This window comes from Alligator sinensis, unplaced genomic scaffold, assembly GCF_000455745.1.
Source record: "Alligator sinensis unplaced genomic scaffold, ASM45574v1 scaffold366_1, whole genome shotgun sequence".
NCBI classification, from domain to species: Eukaryota; Metazoa; Chordata; order Crocodylia; family Alligatoridae; genus Alligator; species Alligator sinensis.
The window spans coordinates 5,147,052-5,169,027 of NW_005841851.1; the positions used below are offsets into that span (position 1 = coordinate 5,147,052).

At 47.0% G+C, this 21,976-nt stretch overlaps 1 protein-coding gene across 6 annotated transcripts in view; it reads right to left on the minus strand.

Moving 5' to 3' along the window:
- Positions 1 to 21,976, minus strand: part of MEGF6 (multiple EGF like domains 6) — a 323,257-nt gene that overhangs the window by 75,124 nt on the left and 226,157 nt on the right. For all 6 annotated transcript variants that reach the window (XM_014523349.2, XM_014523344.2, XM_025212106.1 and 3 more), the window contains one exon: positions 9,003 to 9,125. In XM_014523349.2, coding sequence (XP_014378835.1) covers positions 9,003 to 9,125 — 123 coding nt within the window. The remainder of the gene's footprint in view (positions 1 to 9,002; positions 9,126 to 21,976) is intronic.

Sequence of the window (21,976 nt, forward strand, 5' to 3'; positions counted from 1 at the left end):
CCCCCTGCTACCCCAGCCCTCCCGTGGGTGCCCCACCCAGGCCAGCTCCAGCCTTTTAAGCAAAAAAACCCAAGAAAAGCCCTGAGACTCACTGCTTCTGCAGCAGCCTAGGGGCTTTGGGGGGCTCATGCAGAGCCCCCTGCGTGGCACGGGGCAGCACGGGGCAGTGGGGATTACCCCCTGCTGGCAGGAGCAGTGAGTCTGGGGTGGGGTTTATTTGTTTTTTTTTCTTAAAGGGCCGGAGCTGGCCAGGGCAGGGCTCCTGTGGTGGGGCTGGGGGAGCATGGGGCAGTGTGGAGCAGTGGGAATCACCCCCCCCCACACACACACACACACACCCTGCAGTACCCAGTGAGCCGGGGCTTTTTTTTATTAAGTGCCAGGAGTTGGGGTAACCATCGCCGGGCTAGGAGAGGGGCAGGGGATGGGCCTGGCCTGGCTGATTTGGACATTTGGAGATTCAGTAGATTCGGCCAAATTGAATCAGGACAGTGATTCAAATCACCGAATTGAATCACTGTCGCCCAAATTGGCCAAATCCGAACTAAATCGAATACTAGCTGTTTCGCACAGGCCTACTCTTCATTCTGCTACTGATCCAAAAGGTGATGGGTTTTAAGCTCTAGGTGATTTACATAACGTGGGGTTAATAAGAGGATTTTCTGAGGGGCATAACTGCACTTAAAAGTGATTAGAGAACCTCAGAAGAAAGGTGCTTAAAAACTGCATCATACATCCTCCAGATTCAACAAGTATCAGCCAGTTACTGTGACGCTCCAGGACAGACTCGTAATGAGAAGCCACACGAAGCAGGGTTGCCAGAGAATTTCTTTCCAGCTGTCTCTGTGAGGGGCTTTGTACCTCCAGGGTTAACAGCAAATGGCCTCCCCTCATGGGGTTCTGGAGACAGCATGTGCTTTAGACAGTACCCGCTGACAAACTGAAAGTTTTGTGGTTTTTGTGGTGATCAGAAAACATTCAGAGAATTGGATTCATGGTTTTACAGACCCTAACTAGAAACTTCATAGCAGGGGTCTCTTTTGGTCTCCAAAATACTTCCTGGCACTGCTTTTCTGTGTGCTAGCACTGCCAATAGCTTCCTAAAGCAACTACCCATGTTCAACAGTGGGTCAGAACTGTAAGGCTACTTTGGCTCAGACCTGGAGTAGGACCTGATATAGATTTTTCCTGTTCTCCATAGTAGGAACCAATCTGCAGAAGAAAGGTAACATGAGAGAGTTTCACATGTAATAGTTATTCTTTGCTCCACGCTGATCAGTTCACTGTCACGGCAAGAATATTTTATTTCAATTGCACCGTGTCTTATCTGCCCAGCAATTGAAAGAGAACCCAACCTGAAATGCAGCCTATCTTATGAGAAAGTTGATTTGACCCCGCAGTGCCTGGCCAGGTAAAAATCCCAGTGAAGTCAATGGGAATCTTGCCTGAAGTGGAGATGCATTGTAAGGCCAGAGACATGCAGAACTTCAGAACAACAATGGGATACAAAGCAAGCTCCAGCCGTTGTGAAATAAGGGAGAATTGGTGTTCACTATCAAGGCCTTGTTGTACCTTACACTGTGAGCTGCACAAATGTTGATCGGTGTTAATGCTAGTGTGGAGTTTAGAGCAGCTGCACCCTTAGTCTAGAAGTCTTCTGTGACTGTCTCCCACTTGCACAGCTGCCACTAGAGGTCTGGAGAGCAGGGGCGGGACCAGGAGCTATAGCTGTGGGTCACAACTAGAAGGCCAATGAGCCATGATGGGCTTCTCTCCCTGCTCTTCAGGTAGGAGTGTGAGAGACCATGGGATACTGGAGGATTTGAACTTGATCAGAGGTCAGGAAAGCAGACCTTATGACGAGAGGCTGAGAGCCATGGGACTCTTCAGCCTGGAAAAGCGCAGGCTTAGAGGTGATCTGGTGGCCACCTGCAAGTGTATCAGGGGTGCTAACCAGGATCTGGGGGAACGTCTGTTCACCAGAGCGCCCCAAAGGGATGACAAAATTGAACGGTCACAAACTCCTCCATGACCGTTTCAGGCTGGACATAAGGAAGAACTTCTTTACTGTCCGAGCCCCCAAGGTTTGGAATAGACTGCCACTGGAAGTGGTTCAAGTACCTACTTCGAACGCCTTCAAGAAACATTTGGATGTTTATCTTGCTGGGATCATATGACCCCAACTGACTTCCTGCCCCTGGGGTAGGGGGCTGGACTCAAAGATCTTCCGAGGTCCCTTCCAGCCCTAATGTCTATGAAATCTATGAAACTTTGGCGGCACATCTGTGGAGAGCAGCCACACCTTAATAGAATAAAAACTGGGTAGTGCAGATCAGAGGTAATCCTGCCCTGGAGTGTTGTAACTTTGAGCTGCATAATGAGTGTTTAAAACCACTTTAAAGTGTTGATGTGTGGACAATTTGGAGTTCAAAAGCTCTAGGAGCTGCCTAAAATTACCATGTAACAAGGCCCTTAAGCAACACAAGGTTTCTCACACAAGGCTCTGCATTTCCAACTCCAAAGCAGAGAGGGCAGCAGTAAAGCCAAAGACCCACAAGCAACTGCAATGCATTTCAAAACATATGTTTTTTTAGGACATTGGATGTCTTCACAGGTAATAACTTAATAAACTGAGCAGGAAATGTTTTACCACCAAAGAGATTCTCCATTACCCAGCTTCAAAAACAAATGAAGGGTACTGTGCCCTTCTTTAAAACTGAGTCTATAGATAAGCATCCAATTCTGAGGCTGCATCTATGAATTAACCTCCAAATCAAGACAGTTTCATAACCACTGGAGGGAACCTACCATATATGACCAAGAGTGTGCCTGCTGCTTTGGTGTGTGTATGTGTCTTGCTCTCTCAATCATGCCTGGCCTTATAGCTCAGAATCTTACCAAGAGAATCATAGAATCACAGAAAATTAGGGTTGGAAGGGACTCAGGAGGTCATCTAGTCAAAGCAGGACCATCCCCAACTAGATCATTCCAGCCAGGGCTTTGAGTTGGGCCTTAAAAACCTCCAAGGATGCAGATTCCACCACCTCTCTGGGTAACCCGTTCTGGTGCTTCACCACCCTCCTAGTGAGAAAGCTTTTTCCTACTATCCAACCGAAACTTCCCTTGCTGCAACTTGAGACCATTGCTCCTTGCTCTGTCATCTGAGAACAGCCCAGCTCCATCCTCTTTAAAACCCTCCTTCAGGTAGTTAAAGGCTGCTATTATATCCCCCCTCAGTCTTCTCTTCTGCAGACTAAATAAGCTCGGTTCCCTCAGTCTCTCCTTCATAAGTCATGTTCCCCAGCCCCCTTACCATTTTCATTGCCCTCTGCTAGACTTTCTCCAACTTGTCCACGTCCTTTTTATAGTAGGGGGCCCAAAATAGGACAAAGTACTCCAGATGTGGCCTCATCAGCACAGAATAGAGGGAAAGAATTACTTCCCTTAATCTGCTGGCAATGCTTCAACCAATGCAGCTCAGTATGTTGTTAGCCTTCTTGGCAACAAGGGCACACTGTTGGCTCATATCCAGCTTACTGTCCACTGTAACCCCCAGGTCCCTTTCTGCAGAAGCTCTATTCTTCCTGCTTTGCAAACGGTGCCAAGGGTGCATTTGCAAAGGATGAAAGCTAATGAAATAAATGACAGTTAGTGTTAAGTGAGGTCTTGTGTCTGTTCCACTGCCGACTGTACATTTCCCTATGCCCCTCAAGTAGCTGGTCCTGTAACACTTGTCAGGAATGTTGGTTTTAATAAAAGCCATGTGATTCCAAAGATCAAGTCAGAGCAAAGCCTCCAGCTTTGCAAGGTAAATATTTATCTAGACTGAGCGCTGGTGGGGAGAACCACTTTCATGTACTTGTGAAAATACAACAGAAAGAAGGCATGGGCTCAAAGGCCAGGGACCATTGCTGAGTAACCCATGGAGTGATGCCTGGATTGAGAACTTGCATTCTCCAGCCTTGTGTGTTTTATCAGTCTAGGTATTAGAGCATAGTGAGCCAACAGCAAGCCTCTATTGACAGTTCCCTATAGCAGGCTTTGCCTGATGAATGCATCTTAGAAGAAAGAATGACCTCCTTGCCCACCTTATGTTTAAATTATGGGGTGCTTTTTTAAAGACACAAATTTTGTGCACGTCTGAGACCCCGAGCTCCACCAACTCAGAAAACTTTACAGCACTGCAGCTGAGCTGCTCTGCATGACTACTCAAGCACAGTCAAACAACCGCTGGGGAGGACACAGCTGCTGGCTCCTCATGCCAAAGAAAACCACAATACCAGGCTGACAGGGTACAAACCAGGCACCGGGAAGCAAGCATGGAAAAGTGGCACTCATTAGACATGGTCATCCCCAGCAGGAGCCAAATTTATGCCAAGAAGTGAAGGCAGGCCAGTCATAAACACCATGCCGCTTACTTCATATGGAAGTTAGCCTACTCCGCCTGTCGTGGGCTTTGGAAAGAAAAAAAATCTGTCTGCTTTGATCTGACTGAACAAATGATTTACTAGCTTATTATGCAGCTATAATGGACACACTGTATGAGCTTCTATGGCAAAGTCAGAAGCTGCCAACTCTGAGGGGAGAAGGAAGAGAGAGTAACTCTATCTGTCGATTGGTTCTGCTGTTGTAATTTTATGAATCACGCAGAGCGGAGGCTTCTACAGGCACAACCCGTTACTGTTTATTCGCATTGGGGTCTGTTGTTTTCATGTGTTCTTTTAATCCCAGCAGTGCAGATACCACTGGATGAATGTCAAGCCCCACCAGCAGCCAGCCCCAGGGATTTAAGGAGCTGCTCCAGAATCCCATAAGAGGAGATCGGGACCCCTTGGTTCTAGTGGATGGATTCCAACCCCGTACATGTTACCACAAATCCTCCCTAGGAAGTTTAATGACAAACAGCTCAGAAGCACATATTCCCGTGGGGAAAGCAGAGCAGGCGGCCCCTGCTGACACATGGCTGAGGGGATGGCCCCTTGGGATGTTCTGCGTAGCAGCTCTGAATCAGTAGTAAAGCTGAAACAGAAGCAAAACAGGGAGCTACAAGGCACTCCACGGAAATCCCTTTTAGTCAACAGAATGCTCCACTTAGATGACAATCTCCCTTCATGTGTTTTCTTTTGAAATTCTTTCGGTTTCTGGGACTGGTTCTGTCTGGGAGGTTAAAGCTTCCAAATGGCAAGGCTCCTGGTAGTCTATCCGCCTCTTTGTGCACTGAATAAGAGACAGTATCCCTACAAGGGAACAATCTTCTTCAGACAACAAGCCATGTCTATGTACATGCACAACACTGACTTAGCCATATGGTCACTGGTTATATATTCAAGCAGTTACTGCAACGGACTGGAATCCAGAAAGAAAACTGGCCTCCTGCCTTTGTTGCCATGGCCTAGCACCCCCGTGCAACACATACCACTTTCCAAGCTTCAGTTGGTGTAAATGGATGCCCTGCTGAGCTCATTAGAAGATCAAGATGCAGCAGACGTATTTGTAGATGACTTTTCTGGAAGCAGAGCTCTGGAGACAATGCACAGCCCAAGGACAATGAGTTAAACATAACTGTACAAAGTGGTGGAAAAGGCTTTCTCAGCCTGGCTTTGTTTTGGCTCCACTACTCCTAAGTAGCACACAGACACACCTACACACAGTCCTTCCTTTTGTTAGCCAACTTTAGAAAGTGAGCTGTATTGTACAACGGCTTTAAAACCCTTCAACATATGCTTATTTGACAACATCAACTCAAGTCATGTTGAAAAGCCACATGAGAGAAGAGTTTAATACATAGTTAGGGCCAATAGATCCTTCTTCCTGCACAGTGATCTTCAAAAGACAAGAACCAGACACGTGAGAAAACCCACCGTCCCACGAGTGGGTTGCAGGTCTGAAGGTCCTATCGAACCAGGAACTGGATTGGAAAGAGGAAGTCAAATATATAACCCTTTTAAAGGATTTCAGCCTACTTCTTTAGCTGTTGAAATGTTTTGCAGAAATTTCAGGACATACGGATTAGAACGGGTTATGAAACTTCATATTTCTCTGGCTCCTCTCATCCTACTATAAGTTTAATGCCATAACTCTGGCCTTCCAGAAAAGCACATGATCAGCTTCAGAATATGGCTAGAGACTCTGTATACACTTCCCAAGTGCGAAACTCAGTGTGCATGTGCGCTGTATGCAACCAAGAATGCGGCTTTCCCCCTGTGCCTTGTTTTAATTAAATACTCAGGATATTGCACTGTAAAGAAAATAGGACTGAAAAAAAAGATGACAAGTGTGCATTGGGTCCCTCTGGCTCTATCTGCCCCAGAAATAGGAATTCAGTTTAGAAAACAGGGAAAAACTCCTTCAGAATAAAATACCGACACCACTTCAGAACGTGGCAGAAAGTACTTCTGGATCTAATTTGATTTCTTCTGCTCCCTTCTGTAGTGAGCTAATAAAGGCTCAGTGCAGGATGCTATGTAACCTTATTTTTCTTGAGGAGCAACAGCAAATTCCAGCAAATGTTTCTTCTTTTAGATCAACTGGAACTTTATAGAGTTTTCTTTTCCAAACAATGGCAGGCTCCAAAACTTAGGAGACCTGCTGCTGCTGCTAAGTAATATGCTGGCTGGCCTCACTGCCACACGTAAGAAACTATCTGGGGAAGAGGATCCAAAAAAAACTAACCTTCCCATTTGCTCTGAGAATCGAAACAATGTGGATTTTGTGCTTGTCAGCTTGACAACCCTAAATGCAGGAGCTCTATTCTTTTTGGCCCTGGGAGCAGGAGTGCCAGAACAGCACAAAACAGGTTGTTTTTGCAGCATTTCCAGACTAAAGGAAGTATCTGAAGGCTTGTTCAGAAATTCTTTTTTCAAAGCATGTTTGCACATTCAGGAAGGGCTGTAACTCTTCAAGATGTTCACACTGCTTTTTCACATCAGGTCAGTTAGAAACCTCTTTATCATTCCTTTAAGGAGCTGCAGTATATGAAGCACACTCCTGCCTGATAAAACAGCCTGTTTAGATAATTTGTGCAAAATTCTGAGTTAGGCCTGAGTTAGGTCTTAACAAGTCAAAGTTCTCCCTGACTTCAGTAGGAACTTTCCCTATGCAACAACTGAGTCAAGTCTGGGAGATTTCATGCTATATTGTTTGCCCATAAAGCAAGCTATAAACCAAGGGTGTTGTGGGCCCGATAATGGGTGTGGGACCAGTCCCCTGGCCAGACAATAGTACAGGGCTGGCCCTGTAGGCTGGATCAGACCCATGGACTCTCCCACTTCTGGTCTGAGACCCAGCAGGAAGAGGCCCAACATCCCAGGTACTTGACTGTTGCTGCAGGAACAAGCTGCAATCAGGCCTCTTCCCATAGTGCTGTTGGGGCTCCAGTGCCCTAGCTCTAACCCAGGTGCTTGGCTACAGCTGTGGGACAGTCTCCACCCTCGTGGCTGTGGACCAGATGGCCTGGCTCTGTGGGCCAGATCTGATCCACAACCTGTATGTTTGACACCACTGCTATAAAACAAATGCAGCTCAAAGCCTTACACATGAATGCAGAAAAGCATCTTCCATCTCAGCTCCTTTCCTTGGCTTGGCAACTGCCTTTTGCATCCAATAACTTACTCTTCCATGCCAAAAACATCACATTAATCCCTGGCTTTCACAACTTGTTATACAAGGAGCAACAAAAGCATCAGCATTTTCCACATAGGTTTATCTGACAGCATCACGGAGGAAATTAAGACCCTAAATCAAGGGTGGATCGTGTTTGATGTGTCCACGTGTAATTAGCACCTCTCCTCTTCCCACCCTCACCCCTTTTTTTTTTTTTTGAAAATTGGTTTGCTTACACAAAAAAAGGTTTGTTTTTTTAAATCATGCCTTGTTCTTCCCCCCCCAATTCAGAACTCATGGTTAGAAGGTATTTTTGATCCCAAGCTACTGCTTTTTAGCTGCTAAATCCCTTGAAGCATGCTACCAATTCTACCCTCAACTATATCCAGCCTGCAAAATGCTCTGCAAAAGGCATGGAGGTCTAAATGCATAGACTGCAGTGAGACACAGAGCTACTCCCCTCCCTGGTATCAGCTCAAAGACCTCCTTGGAAGGGACCAGACACTGCTGTATAATTGCAGGTTTCTGGGTCTTAGTCCCTGTCAACAATGGACTACATAAATTGTCACTCAGCAGAGTGGCCCAAGGTTGAATGAGCAGCAGTGATTGTGGTGCTTCCAATGTGATGCTTTGGCCAGACAATGCATGGACACTAGGAGGCTCTGAGAACTTGATGGGAGGTTGTGTAATATTGCTTGTTACACAGCAACAGGGAAAGGTGCTATCAGCAAACAACTGCCAAACACTATCACAGAACTGAACCTCTTATGAAATGCTGCTTCACAACCTGTGACCCTGCATGGGTTAAACCTGTGCTTCTTGAGAAGCCCAAATTCCTTGTGCTCCCTCTAGAATACTTTCCCCATTGCCAGCTGGATTCACTGGCATCCCAGGCATGAACAGGCACACAGCTCACAAACACCTTTCTCTGCTCTTGCCTCTTTAGACACCTCACTAACATTTTGGTTCTGGATTAGATGTTCATCAGAATGTCTTGTGTACAAACTGAGGTTGGCCCCAACCCGAAGCACTGCACACAGGAAGCAAGCCTCACTGATTTTGAGGTTACCAGGGCCACAGAATGGGCCTGCTCTGCATTAATCAAAAGCACATGATCCTCCTCCTTTGGTTCATTTATCACTTCAAGGCAATAACAGTGCATCATTCCATACAGCATCCGTACAGAATAGAATAATCTGCCCAAGGGACCCAGCAAGAGAAATGTTAATGACAGCTGCCAGGAAATAATCCACAATTCACTGCCATTCACCAGCTCCCTAAGCAGCAGATGGATGCAAAAGTGGGCCAAAAGAAACTACATTTTTATTGTGTGCCGAAGTGGGTGCTAAGATGGGTAAAGAGGATTAGATAGCCTTGCAGAACCGAAGGCTTTGACTTACCAATGCAGGTCCTGCCATCTGTGTGCAGACGAAAGCCTGGCTTGCACTCACAGTAATAGGACCCCAGGGTGTTCACGCATCTATGCTGGCAGCCCCCATTGTGAACTTGGCACTCATCAACATCTGCAGAAGGGGAGAGAGGAAGGACAAAAACCTCAATGAAGTGGGCATGAAAGCAGTTGAGATCAGCATTCCTTGGCCTCTGTGAACCAACTCCAGATATGGGGAACAAATGGAGAGGAGAGGGGAGAAGAGGAGAGGAAACAGTTCTTTCCATCATGTTTAATCACTCAAGCCATGTTGAAAATCACAAGGACAGGCCTGTGATCAGCACTAATTTACATCATATGAGTCATTCACCATAAACTGCTGTTTAGATGTCAACTTGACAAAACTGCCATTCCCAGAAGCAAATTAGTTCCTACATGTAACTTTCTGACTCTTGGCCATAGAACCAGGGTAAACAGAGTCAAGACTGATTCAATCAAACTACTGGAATTCCTGCGTCTGGTACAGCTTCTTAATCCTTCTCATTCTCCCTCTGCTGTAAACAGGCCAGGCTAGTCTATTTGCTATATAAATATTACACCGTTTATAATGATGGCATGAGCAAGCAACTAACTTTTATGCACAACCAGAGGGGACTTAGTTTTAAATACATAGATTCTATGGAATTATAGGTTCAGATCCTAGCACAGGAGACTCGGCCCCCTCATGAGGCAGATAAACTGGAGTCCTTTCAATTTACGTTGGAATAAGGGCTTGAACACAAGAGGCCCTGGCTTCTGTCCATGTGCAACTGAGTTCAAATGTGCCCATGCTTACATGAAACACTGCCCATGCCACCCAACTTGTGTGGGTCAATTGGGTTTTATGCAAACAATTCAGGTGTGCACAAGGTTGTGCTGCGCAATTTTGAAAAATTGGGCCACCATAAAGTAGGAGTTTGTCTATATATCCTTGAGCAACATTTCCCCTTCCTCCCTGTGTTGTCTGCACAGCTGGAGTTCAAAGACATCATCATCTGTAGATGGTGTGTGAAGCACTTTGACATGCGTTAGCATCAAAGACTGCATGTAAATATAAAATATTATTACTATCAGGCCCTTCATCTCAACAGCACCTGAAGCCTTTTATTTCACAAACTAGATGCTCAGGACTCTTCATGTGATGCTGAAACTCTGGGGTACAATGTGAGAAATGATTCTATTGTGCTCAGTAAATCTATAAATCATCATTAGAAGCCAGAAAGCAAAAAAAAGAAGAGCTTATCTCAGTAAAACTGATTACGACGGACCTTTATCTCAGATTTCCTCACAGTGAAATAGTGCATGTTTAATGGCCAAGGTCAGCGTGACCACCTGTAAAAAAACCTCTGAAATGTGCATTGGCAGAGTCATACAGGACAACTTTCTAGTTTGCCTTTGCTGGTTCTTCATACAGTCATTGCGGTATTGGGCTTTTACACCAAAACAAACCTGGAAAAACCAAAGCAGTATTTTTTGCAAGAAAGAAACCGGCTTGGTCAGTGTTAATTTGTGTTTTTGTTCCCATTACTGAAATTACTTGGGCTTGAAGCAAAGAAAGAATCTCTAGCAGAATAATCTTGATGTACCCCCTCAAACCCAGAGCATTCTTTCAAGGGTTCAAATGCCAACAAACCTATGTTTTCCTGGCAATGCATCCTAATCCTCCTAATATTTAAAACTACAAAACAGACAGTAGTCAGCTTGTGATAAAAGAGATTTATTTCTGTTCCACAGTGTGTTAGGTCATAGACAACTGTCCTGACATATGAAATACTAGCAACAATATTCCTCAACTGAGAATGCTCCAGCTACTTAATGCTAGCTTATCCTCTCTCTCTCTCTCTTTCTCTCTCTCTCTCTGCAGCTTAGAGGTGAAAAAGACATATCTATGTCTAAAGGGTGAGTTGCACAAACACACAGAATCCACAGAAATTAATTACAGGTCTGGCTTTTTCCTCTGTTCTGATTCCCCTCTCCCCTTCCTACAAACAAGGAGGAATTCAAGCACTTCTACATGTGCTTTGATGAGTTCTGATTAGAATCTGTAGGAGCAGACTTGATTAATTGAGTCTGCTGGAGCTCCAGAGAGCTGCTCTAATTAAAATACCCCCCACCCCACCCCAGAGCACATGTATAGGTGGCCCAAAGTACCAATATAAGTGGAAGAGTATCTGAAGGGCACCATTCTCTTCTGTATTTCAGAGACGTGGCTTCTTGGCTTAGAGAATAAATCAATGTGTCTGGTTATAATTCAGCTTGTTTTCCCTCTGTACGAATATTCCTCTCACAGCTGAATCAAAATGCTCAAAAAAGGTGCCTAAATGGCTTTCTATCAGATGGTAACTGAATTTTGAAAGTCAGAATTGAGGAGAAAGGCTAATGGAATTAACACCCCTTCTCTTCTCCCAGTTGCAGGGGGTGACAACAGTCCTTCATGAGAACATAAGATCTAGTTCCATAAGACCCTTTTTTATATCAGTGAACAAAAAAGATTCTCAGACCAAACCATACCAGACAGGATAACCAGGAAGATCAGGTGCTCCAGCAGAGCTTTTAACTGAGAATAACTTTCCCTGCAAATGCCTTCATGAACCTCTAGGCAGCTAAGCACTGTGGATAACCAGCAGGAAAATGCATGCCAAGTGTCTCACACAGCAGCATAGCCCCTCCAGCCTGCGAGGACTGGGAAGGAAGACAGAACTCCTTAGACTCTGGTGGAAACAGACTTCAGCAGATCTCATCTCTTCTATGGAAAGGATAACCAAGTCACTCCTAGACAGACAAGATGCCTCTGGGAGTCTCCAGCACAGCCTGAAGAGATTGCGCTGTGATCGGGGCAGAATCTCCTGCTCACATACTGGACTGACTTCCAGATCAAAGCAGCTAGCAGAGAAAGGCCCAGTGGTTATTGGGTTTGTGCTGCTATGGCTTAAGGTGTGTGAGTTCCAGAACAATAATAAAAAACTTCTGTTCTCCTTTAACATCTCCTCACTGGACATTGCTTGGAAATATCAGTGAATGAAACACCATCACTCCCAATGACTTGGTTAAACCACAGACAGACAAGTGACTTGCTAAGTGTCACACAGCATTTGGTGACAGGGTAGCGGGTAGACCCCAGGAGCCCCAATAGCAACTACTAACAAACTTGGCTTCTAGTCCCCTGCTCTCCCATCCTAGGCTGATTCTTTCTTAATATTCGTATGTGAATGAGAGAAGCAGTGGCTGAACAATACAGAACCGGTGTGAGGTGATGACCCTTTCTCTTGGCTGTTAGCAGTGGAGCCAAGGCTGGGTTGATTCAGAGGAACAGACTAAAAATGTGTTCTCAGCAGGCAGGAAGTTTTTAACCAGAAGCAATTTTTACAGCAATAAAGCCAATAAAATGTGTTGTGAGGTGAAACTTCAGCCCCTATTGGTTCTAAGATTTTCCCCAAACACCAGTATTTCAGGGAAAAAATGCTGCAGCAAGAGCTGATGCGCCTGCCAAACCAATCAAGCTCTAACTTCTGCCCTGGATCCCAGCATGGTTTAGATCCTGCAGGGTCCCAAAATGGACAATGTATCAACTGTACAAGACGGTTGGTTATCCGCCTAGAACAGCGTGCCGAAAAAAACCGCAATGTCTACTTTGTAAGGTGTCGGAGCGCAGGCCTGCCAGAAAAACAAGACCAGGACAGGGAGTACATGGCACTGTATATTAATATAGTTAATAATCATAAATGTTGCTTTTTTTTTTTTACAGTAAATACCAAGTTTTCTAAAATTCTAAACCCAGTGACAATAAATAAAACGTTATACCTTTGTTCTTGTTCTTTTTTTGTTAAGCATGTTGTGATGAAACAGAAAAAAAAGAGAAAGAAGAGAAAAATGAGAGAGAGAAAAAAAGGAAGTGAGAAAGAGAAAAAGAAAAGAGAAAGCAAAAAGAAAAAAAGGATAGGATAGGGAGAGAAAAAGGAAAAAAGAGTGAAAAAAGAAAAGAGAAAAAATGGGAAAGAAAAAGAAGAGAAAGAGAAAAAGGAGAGGAAAAGAGAAGAAGTAAAAAAATAGAGAGAAAAAAGAGAGAAAGAGAGAGGAGAACAAGGAGAGAAAGAAAGGAGAACAAGAAGAGAAAGAGGGAGAGAAGTAAAAAAGAGAAAGAAGAGAAGAGGAAAAAAGAAAAACAGAAAAGAAAAAAGGAGAAAGAAAGAAAGAAAGAAGAGAACAGAAAAAGGAGAGGAGAGAAAAGGAGAGAAGAGAGAGAGAAAAAGAGACGGAAACAGAAAAAATAGAAAAAGAGGGAAAGGGAAAATCAAAGTAAAAAAAGAGAAGGAAAGAAAAAAGAAGAGAGAAAAAGGAGAGAAGCGAGAAAGGAAAAAGGAGAGAAAAGGGAGAAAAAGAGGAGAGAGAAATAGAAGAGAGGTCAAAACGGGAAAAGAGAAAGAGGGTGAGTCCCTCACTGCCCATGTCCCCCCGCTACCAGCTGCGGCTCAGGGCCGCTGGTCCAGGGCAGACAGACACCCCATCCCACCTGGGTGGGGGCAGCACTAGGGAACCAAGTGCTGGTGCTGGCGCTCAGGGCACGGCCCAGGCAGCATGGGGAGAAGCAGGTGTTAGGGGAGGCATTGGGGACAGGCCAGCCTGGCTAGGCCCTTGGGAAGTCAGCAGCCAGAGAAGAGCAGGGCTGGGTGGGAAGCAGGGGTGCCCTGGGGCTCTGCAGACTCAGGCCATGGCGGGTGGACAGGGGCATCCAGCAGCACCCGAGGTGGGGCCCAGTCCTGCCCACACAGCTCCATGGGGAAGAACCGCAGCTGCCCTGCCTGTGACGTGATGCCGCCTGGCTGGGGTGGGACGCCAGCTTCAGGGGCCTCCTAGCTCTGGGCTCAGGCTTCCTGCACGCCAGGCACAGCTTGAATGGGGCAGAGCCACCCGTGGCGAAAGGGCCCAGCCGCAGGAGCCCGCTGGGCCCTGGGAACACCCACCATGGACAGCGCTTAGGGCCAAGCCAGCCAGGAGCCTCCAGAAGAGTGGCCTGAGCCCCTGCCCCTGGAGGGGAGCTGCAGGTGGGGGAAGCTGGGGCCCTGGGCCAGTGCTGTGGAGGGCTGCTGTGCTGGAGCCTCCCAGCAGGTGGGCAAGCCCTGGGCCCAGCCAGGGCTCAGGCAGAGAGATGCCAGGCGGGGTTGGCACCGGGGCACTGAGCACCAGGGCCAGGCGGTGTATGGAGAACAAGGCACGGGGGGAGGCTCTGCAGGTGAGCTGGCCCAGCAGGGGCTGGCCAGGCCCTTGGGAAGATGGTAGCCGGAGGGCAGTGGAAGCTGGGTGGGAAGTGGGGGCTGCCCTGGGACTCGATGGGCTCGGGCTGCAGTGGGTGGGTGGAGATGCTCAGCCTGGCCTGTGCAGCTCTGCAGGGATGGCTCCACAGCTGCCCTGCCTGTGAGGGGACACTGTTTGGCCAGGGCAGGGCACAGAGCACAGGGGGCTCCCAACTCCAGGCTCGGCCCTCCTGCATGTCAGGCACAGCACGAGTGGGATGGAGCCACCCCTGGTGCAAGGTCCTGGCTGACGGAGCCTCCCAGGCCCCGGGAACAGCTGCCATGGGTGGTTCTTGGGGCCGAGCCAGCCGGGAGCAGATCTGACAGCAGCACACAATGACCCTCCGCAGCACCTGCCCAGGATCCAGCCTTGCTCACCTGCAGCTCCCCTCCAGGGCCCAGGCTGGGCGGGGGGGCACAGCCCAGGGACAGGGGCAGGGTCAGCAGAACCCAGACAGCATCCCTGCCTGTGTGCTCCTGACTCCATTCCGGTGTCTGTCATGGTGCTGGGAACTGTGGCTGCTCTGGAGAGCCTGGAGCAGCAACTTAAAAATAAAATTATATATATAGTACACCTCCTGGTGTGCTGAGGAAAATGTCTCCACCTGCCACTAATTGGCATGCGTGCTGGGGTTGCCTATCCCTGGCCTAGAAGCAAAACTCTTGGCTTCCTCCCTTGGATGCAGAACTGAGTCCCTTGCTCATCAGGGCAGCAGTGGTTGGAGGCACTGTAGAGGTAGGAAAAGGAGATCAGGTTCTTCCTTGTGATCCCAAAGGGGCTACTATGATGAAGCAGCTTTGCTGATGAGCTTCACACAAGGTAGAGTTCAAATCCACTTAGCTAGAGGAAAAGAGCCTGTGCACAGACAGCAAAGGTAAAAAGTGGGGGAGAAAGAGAAACTCCCTTCTTCCAAAATTAAGTAAATATAGAGAAAAGTTCGTGGAGAATTCATCAGCAGCTAGCTTGCTATTTGGCTACTGGCTTTATGTCACTTTGACCTGTGTGGCTTAGCCTATCTGCTGGGCCTGCCCATAAGGCCACACTCCAATATGAAGCCATAACATTGGGTTGACAGTGTTAGTAATAAAAAGGCACGTGCCTATTTTCATGGAGTTTCCTAGTACAGCAGATATACCCCAACCAGGGGTTTATAAGACACTGGGGAAGGACAAGATTGAAAGGAAAAGAAAACACAGAAGGATTATTGTATTATTAGTATTAACCTCAGAAGGATGCACTTAGTAGTAGAGCCATTTGGAAACTTTCTGAGGGAACCATTTTCCATTGGAAAATGCCAATTCAACAAAATCAAGACACGCTATGGAAATATGTCAATTTTGCTGAATGTTCTGATAGAAACCAGGCGGCGTTCCCAGGGCAGGCTGCCTTGGTTCCTGCTTGCTTGATTGCCTCCCTGGCAACCCAATGCAGTGCCGCTCTGGAGCCAGGAACCCGGCAGCCCTGGAAGCAGTGGCTGGAGCAAGGGCTCCCAGGGCTTCTAGGCTACCTGCGCTCCAGCACCAGTGGGCTTGGGAGCAGCACTGTCACTCAGGGAGCATCAACGATTTTTCTCTGAAAAGCTAGAATACCAGGTTGTCGCCTTTTTTCCTCTACATCTTGGAATTCCCATTCTACCAGTGATTTTGAGACTTCGTTCTGATGCAGACTAAAAATTTCTGGTGTCAGAATGTACCACAGGAATTCTAGCCTCCGACAAGCCCTAAAGTTGAGCATGTTGTTTCCTCCAGCCCATTTCACATGTTATCCGGTCTACATTTAAATATGCCAGCTGCTGACAGTTTTACGGCTTCCCCTGCTGCCTGTTCTACAACCCAAGGTATTTCACTGTCAGGAAATGATACTTCTGTGCTGTCTAAACTTTCGTATTCCAATAATCTAAGTGGCAATTATACCCCCTGTTGTGTTCCCTAAATTATACCCCCTCTCCCAAGTCTCTACCCCCTGTGACCTCTTCTCCCCTTCAGATTTTGCACATTTGAAATCTTTGCCATTTTAGACTTCCCCTCCCTCTGCGTTTTCCAAATTGGCTCTGGAGAGAGGCCAGTACTTCAACACAGCCTTATCTTGGTCCCACCAGCAGCAATGCACATCACCTGCATCGTCACACACTTCTCACATAACCAGTTATTTGCTCTGTTTCACTCTGGAGTCCCTTATCTCTCTCTGTTGCAGTAGAGAGATTTCTGGATAAGTACTGTGCAGTACAGGGAACATATAAAACCTCCACTCCCTCAGACCACAGATACGAGGGCAACAGCTTTATCTCTCAAGCAATCTTAGGTTTTGTGTCTTGAGAACAAGCAGAGCTGCACAGCCCTCCAAGCTCAGCAAGTCACCACTATGAACAGGGAGAGAGAAGAGACAGTTTCATATACTGGTGCACAGTAAAGTCCGCAGCTACTGCTGGGGATTAGCAGTTACCATGCTCTGGCAAAAGGAAGGGCTGATTTCACCCCCCAGAAGTCTGGCACTCTGCATTGTCACTCCTAGAGCCATAGAGGCATGCTCTCATAGATCTGAGGAATAGTTTCCTTTCTTGCCTTGACCCATTTGCTAACAGCTTTGGTGCTGAGTCCGGTGGTGAACAGTTAAGTTTAATAGGCAGGCACTGCTCCCATGGCAATGCTGCCCTGAATCTGATGGAGCATCTGTCTTTTGAAAGGATGGTAATGAAAGCTGCATGGAGTATTTTACTGGATGGGTGAGCAGAGTGGAATGCATACCTCCTTCAAAGGCTGATACTAATTTTTATGTCTTTCTCCACACCGCCTTAACCTGACCTTTTTTCAATACATCTAAGCGATATAGTGTTACAAAGAGGGACTGACATAAGACTGGTGGCCGAGAGGGGAGATGGTTGTGGGAAGGTCCGGGTTTTAGTTTCATAGATGGTAGGGTCAGAAGGGACCTGAGCAGATCATCAAGTCCGACCCCCTGCCATAGGATGAAGTCAACCTTATGGAATAATCCGAGAACCACTGGTACAAACTATACACATTGCGTATGTAAGTGCAAACCTACCTGCTGCCCTGTAACAGGCTCCAACCTACCTAGTATCTGTGACTGTCTTGCCATCTAGGGCACTGACAGACATGAAAAAAATAAAAATAAAACAGCGCTTTACTGGAAGAGGAAGCACATTAGTTTGACCCAGCTCCCCAGAGTCTGTATACATTGGGTGCTTCACTGGGGCTGCCAAGATTGGGGAGTGGGCGGGCTTCCAGTCCACCCATCCCATCCTCCAGCACTGGCTAGGGAATCCCCAGAATGAGCTCTTGCAGCTCCCTTTCCCTGCCCCCATTCTGAAAACAGCACCAGGGTTGGGAGGGGACAGGGGCATTGCAAGGGAAGGCCAGCTGTAGGCTTGCAGCCAGCAGCTGGATTCCCCAAACCCTGGGACTCAACAACAAACGTCTGTTGGGTCCGGTGGATTGTTGTAACTCATGGCACTTCCTGCATAGTGCCATGAGTTACAATGGAGATATGCTCTTCTGTCTGCGCCTTGTGTGTATCTGATTCTCGGTGCATTCACTTAAGATGCAATTCCCTAATTAATGATTACTCCATGAGACATAAATTCTTCCAGAACTCAATGGATTCAGTGTTAGATATTGCTTGTGACTTGCAAGGACTGCTTGTAGGCTGGGGACTACTAAAACCTCACTGAAACTAGTGGGAATTAGAAGTTTCATTTAAGAAGCAACTGTCCTCTTATTTGAGCTATGATAGATGAAGCAACAGAATGCACGGGCAAGGCTGCTCAGATGCTGTAATATCCTGGAATGAGTGGGGGCTGCATACAATTTTGGTGAAGGGGTCATGAATAGATGAAGCCAGAAACATCACAGAGGAAGACATGAGAAGGCAGCAGAAAGACCAAGCCAACCAAAGAAGCACTTGTGATGTCATCCTAAGGGAAATCCAAGAGAGAATGCTTTTGAGGCAGAGTGATGGCTGAAAAAAAGAGGGTTTAAATACTAAGCAAGGGAACTACCTTGTTGCTTGATTTCTACTGTGCTCAAGGAAACACAAATTCAAGATTTGTAAGAAACAGGCTGCATCAGAGACATACCTGGCACTCTCATCGATTTCTCCTCCTAACAGGAACAACCTGCCCAACAACCTACCCAGAGGTAAATTATAATCCACTGCTAGTGAAACGAAGCACAAAACTATGACTGTAGGAATAGGAAGTGGGGGGAAATGGTTGGGCATGAAGTTCATTGCCCTAATTGAGTGAGATTCCTTGGTGGAGAAATACTTTGATTTATGTCAAACAGGAATTCCCTATCAGTTTCCCTGGAGAAAGGGCAACAGCAGAAGCAGCAGCTTTCAAATTACTGAGCAGTTTGTAGAGAGGCAGTTCATCGCTTCTGAAAGGCTGAGGAGGAGGAGGAGATGAATCCCAGCTGTAAGCACAGGCAGTAGATATGCTTCTGGGGTTTGCTGCATTTGGCTAAACAGCTAGTGCCAGGTTTTAATCCCTGCGGCAATTAGCCTGGATTACAGAGCAGGGCTGCAGGGGGAAAGGTTAATTAAAATCTGTAAAGATGAACACACATGGGATTCAGCTATTTTATCTTTTCAGTATCAGTTTGTTACAACCGATTATGGCAATTAGAGGAAACAACGAGGCTGAAAAAAGATGGAAGCAACACAGCAACAAGTCAGAGAAGGAAAACAGACTGCTAGCGGTTAGAAGCAATGCAAATATTCCCAGTGACCTGCCCCCATTGTCCTGCTTTGCTTATTTCCAGGTGGAAATCTGTACTACAGAAGACAAGTAGGAGGAAGAGGGGAAAAAATTGCTCATCTGGGGTCACTTTTTCCTTGTCCTTGCATTCTGTCCTCTCCCTCTTCAGCACAAACACATGCACACGCATGGAAACATGGCCATCTTGAGTTGTTACAGCCCTTTTATTCCATGCCTCCATTCTAATAAAGTCCAGGAGAAACAGTGATGGCATGTCCCAGCAAAGATAGTCAGCCATGTTAGTCACAAATCAAGCAGAAGGCAGGAAAGATTTACACCTTACAGACTAACTAAGTCAGAGATACATAATCACCTAGGCTCCATCTACACATTACACTTAAGGCGTGATTGGCCAGTTAATCACACCTTAAGTGGTCACCTCTTAAGTGGCCACCTGGACACATGTTCTTTCGATTAATGATGTGATATGAAGAGGAATAGGCTACAAAGTTATTCCACAAAACATGTGAAATAATTTTGTAGCTGCATCCTACCATGCCATTTATTGAACATGTGGCCAGCAACCCCTGTGGTGGGGAGCCCCATCAGCAGATTAGAGCTCTAAGTTGGGGGGAGGGCAGGGGCATGTGCACCCGAGCCTGGAAGATCCCAACTGATGCTGGCTCCCAGTCATGGGGGCATGTGTTCCCATGACTGGGATCTGTATCAACTGATATAGCTCCCAGCTGCAGGAGCACCCATACATGCCTACGGCTAGGAGACCATAGTTGACACAGTGTCCCAGCCAGGGGGGTGCTTCATGCAGCTGAGAAACCACATCAGCTGTGGCTCTCTGTTGTGGGGTCCTCTGGGGCACCCCATGGCTGAGATCCTGGGTGAGATGAAGAGACTCCCAGCCACAGGAGTGCATGGTGTGCCGCCACAGCTGAGAGGCCCATCAGCTGAGAGGGCTCCCCGCCATGGGAACTTGCTTCTTGCAGAAGTAAGGTATGATGGGATCTGATATGCAATCCCACAATCACACCTCCTGCTATGCATATGTGGCATGGCAGAATAAACGATTATGTGGATCATGCATTAGATCTCATTGCACCTTTACCTGAATGTGTAGAGGGCCCCCCTAAGCCCAGTGATGTCTTAGTTGCCTTATCTCTGTTTTGTCTTCCCTCCACACATGCTCCCTCTGTGTATTCCCTTCCTCCTGCTTAAAGAAAACACACCTTGCTTTGCTGCTGCTGCTATGCTCCCCAGTGCTTTGGTCACCAAGAAAGCACAAAAGAAGAGGGCCTCGCTGCTTGCAATGCTTATGGTCATGTGCCAGCTTGCAGTGTCGAGCAGCAGTACCCAACCCATACAGCCTGAAGATCAAAGGCATGATCACAACCCCAGCCCACACTACAGGGCAGCTTTTCTAACCTACTGTGATGTTGCAACAAGTGGACCAGCCAAAGCTGCCCTGGCCTACAATGCAACAGCTGCCCTTGGGGGAAGGAGGGGCACTACAATACAGCTAAAGCAAGGAACAAGCATGGACTGCTTGGAAAGCTTCCAGCTCCTCACGGGGCTGTGGAACAGGTCCCTGCAGGCTTTCCCAAAATGCAAGGCAGAAGACCACTCTCCCTCACGCCAATCCAAACAGCCTCACTGCTTCCAGACACCCCATGTGCCTCTGTCTCTCGTCTGACACTGAGGCTCAGAGTAGGGATTGTCTTTTGGCTGCATGCAGGCTGATTGTGCTGGTGCCCTCCTTCACGGTGGGGGCTCAAAGGCACCATGACAAGGCAAGTCCTACACTGACAACAGCAATGAGAACCATCCACAGGGAAGAGGCACCTGGCCTTTGCCACCACCTGATGTGCCCAGATGTGTTCACCTGACATGCCTAGAAAAGGATTGTTTTTGGAACAGGGTTTTGTTTCCCTTCCTCATGAACCTCCTGCTCCAATTTGGATCCAGGCCCAGAGATAAACACCAGGAAAACCAGACGTAAGGAAAATTAGAGACGTAAGGAAAATTAGAGACAGAGAGAGAGAGAGAGAAATGTTTCCACACCTCAAGGAAGCAATGAGAGAGACAGGCGGCTGTCTTACAGCTAGGGTTGTTTTTGTAATCTAAACTATTCACGAGACCGAAGTGGCATGCAGATGGCCAGGGATACTCTGCCGTCTCCTGCTTCCCTTTTCTTTGAAACAGCGATGTGCAAAAGCACTCACAGGTCCAGAAAGAGATATGGAGAAAGCTACTCCACACCAACAGTTCACCAACTGTAGGGCCCTGCTGGCAGATGGGCATATCCCTCTAGGCATCTGCTGCCTCTACTGTCCTCAGCTACAACAACAAAGTAACTTTCCAGAGGCCCTTCAGAAACAGATTAAGGGATTTCACAATATTTAATCTGATTAAACGCAAATGCAAAATGGAGTTGTTTTGCTATAAAATGATGGGGGCTCCAGAATTCAGACTGAACGCGCTGGCTGTGTCCTTAGTTCCCCTTTGATTAGGCCTCATAGCAACACAGTTGGGAGAGGCGCCTGGTCCTCCTCTTGCTCACATTTCAGCTAACAATGGGGCCGATAATGCCATGACACGCACTCAGCATGGAACACAGGTGCACAGCATCCCGCTTCCGTTATGCTTTCCTCTCCTTTCATTCTCCCCACCTTTGCTTCACCTTGTCCAGTTCTTTACTGGGCGCATCTACGCATTCATTAATGCACCTTAGCTACTGCACATTTAATTTAGTACTTGCTTAATAAATATATTAACTAAATGCACAGTAACTAGAGTTACTGCACAGTAGCACTGGTGCACAGTTATTTTGTGATGCTTACTGTGCATTAACTTAATAATACTGCACAGTAGGTTATTAGCATGGTTTTAACCATGACACTACTGTGCAGTGTTATTAAGCTAATGCA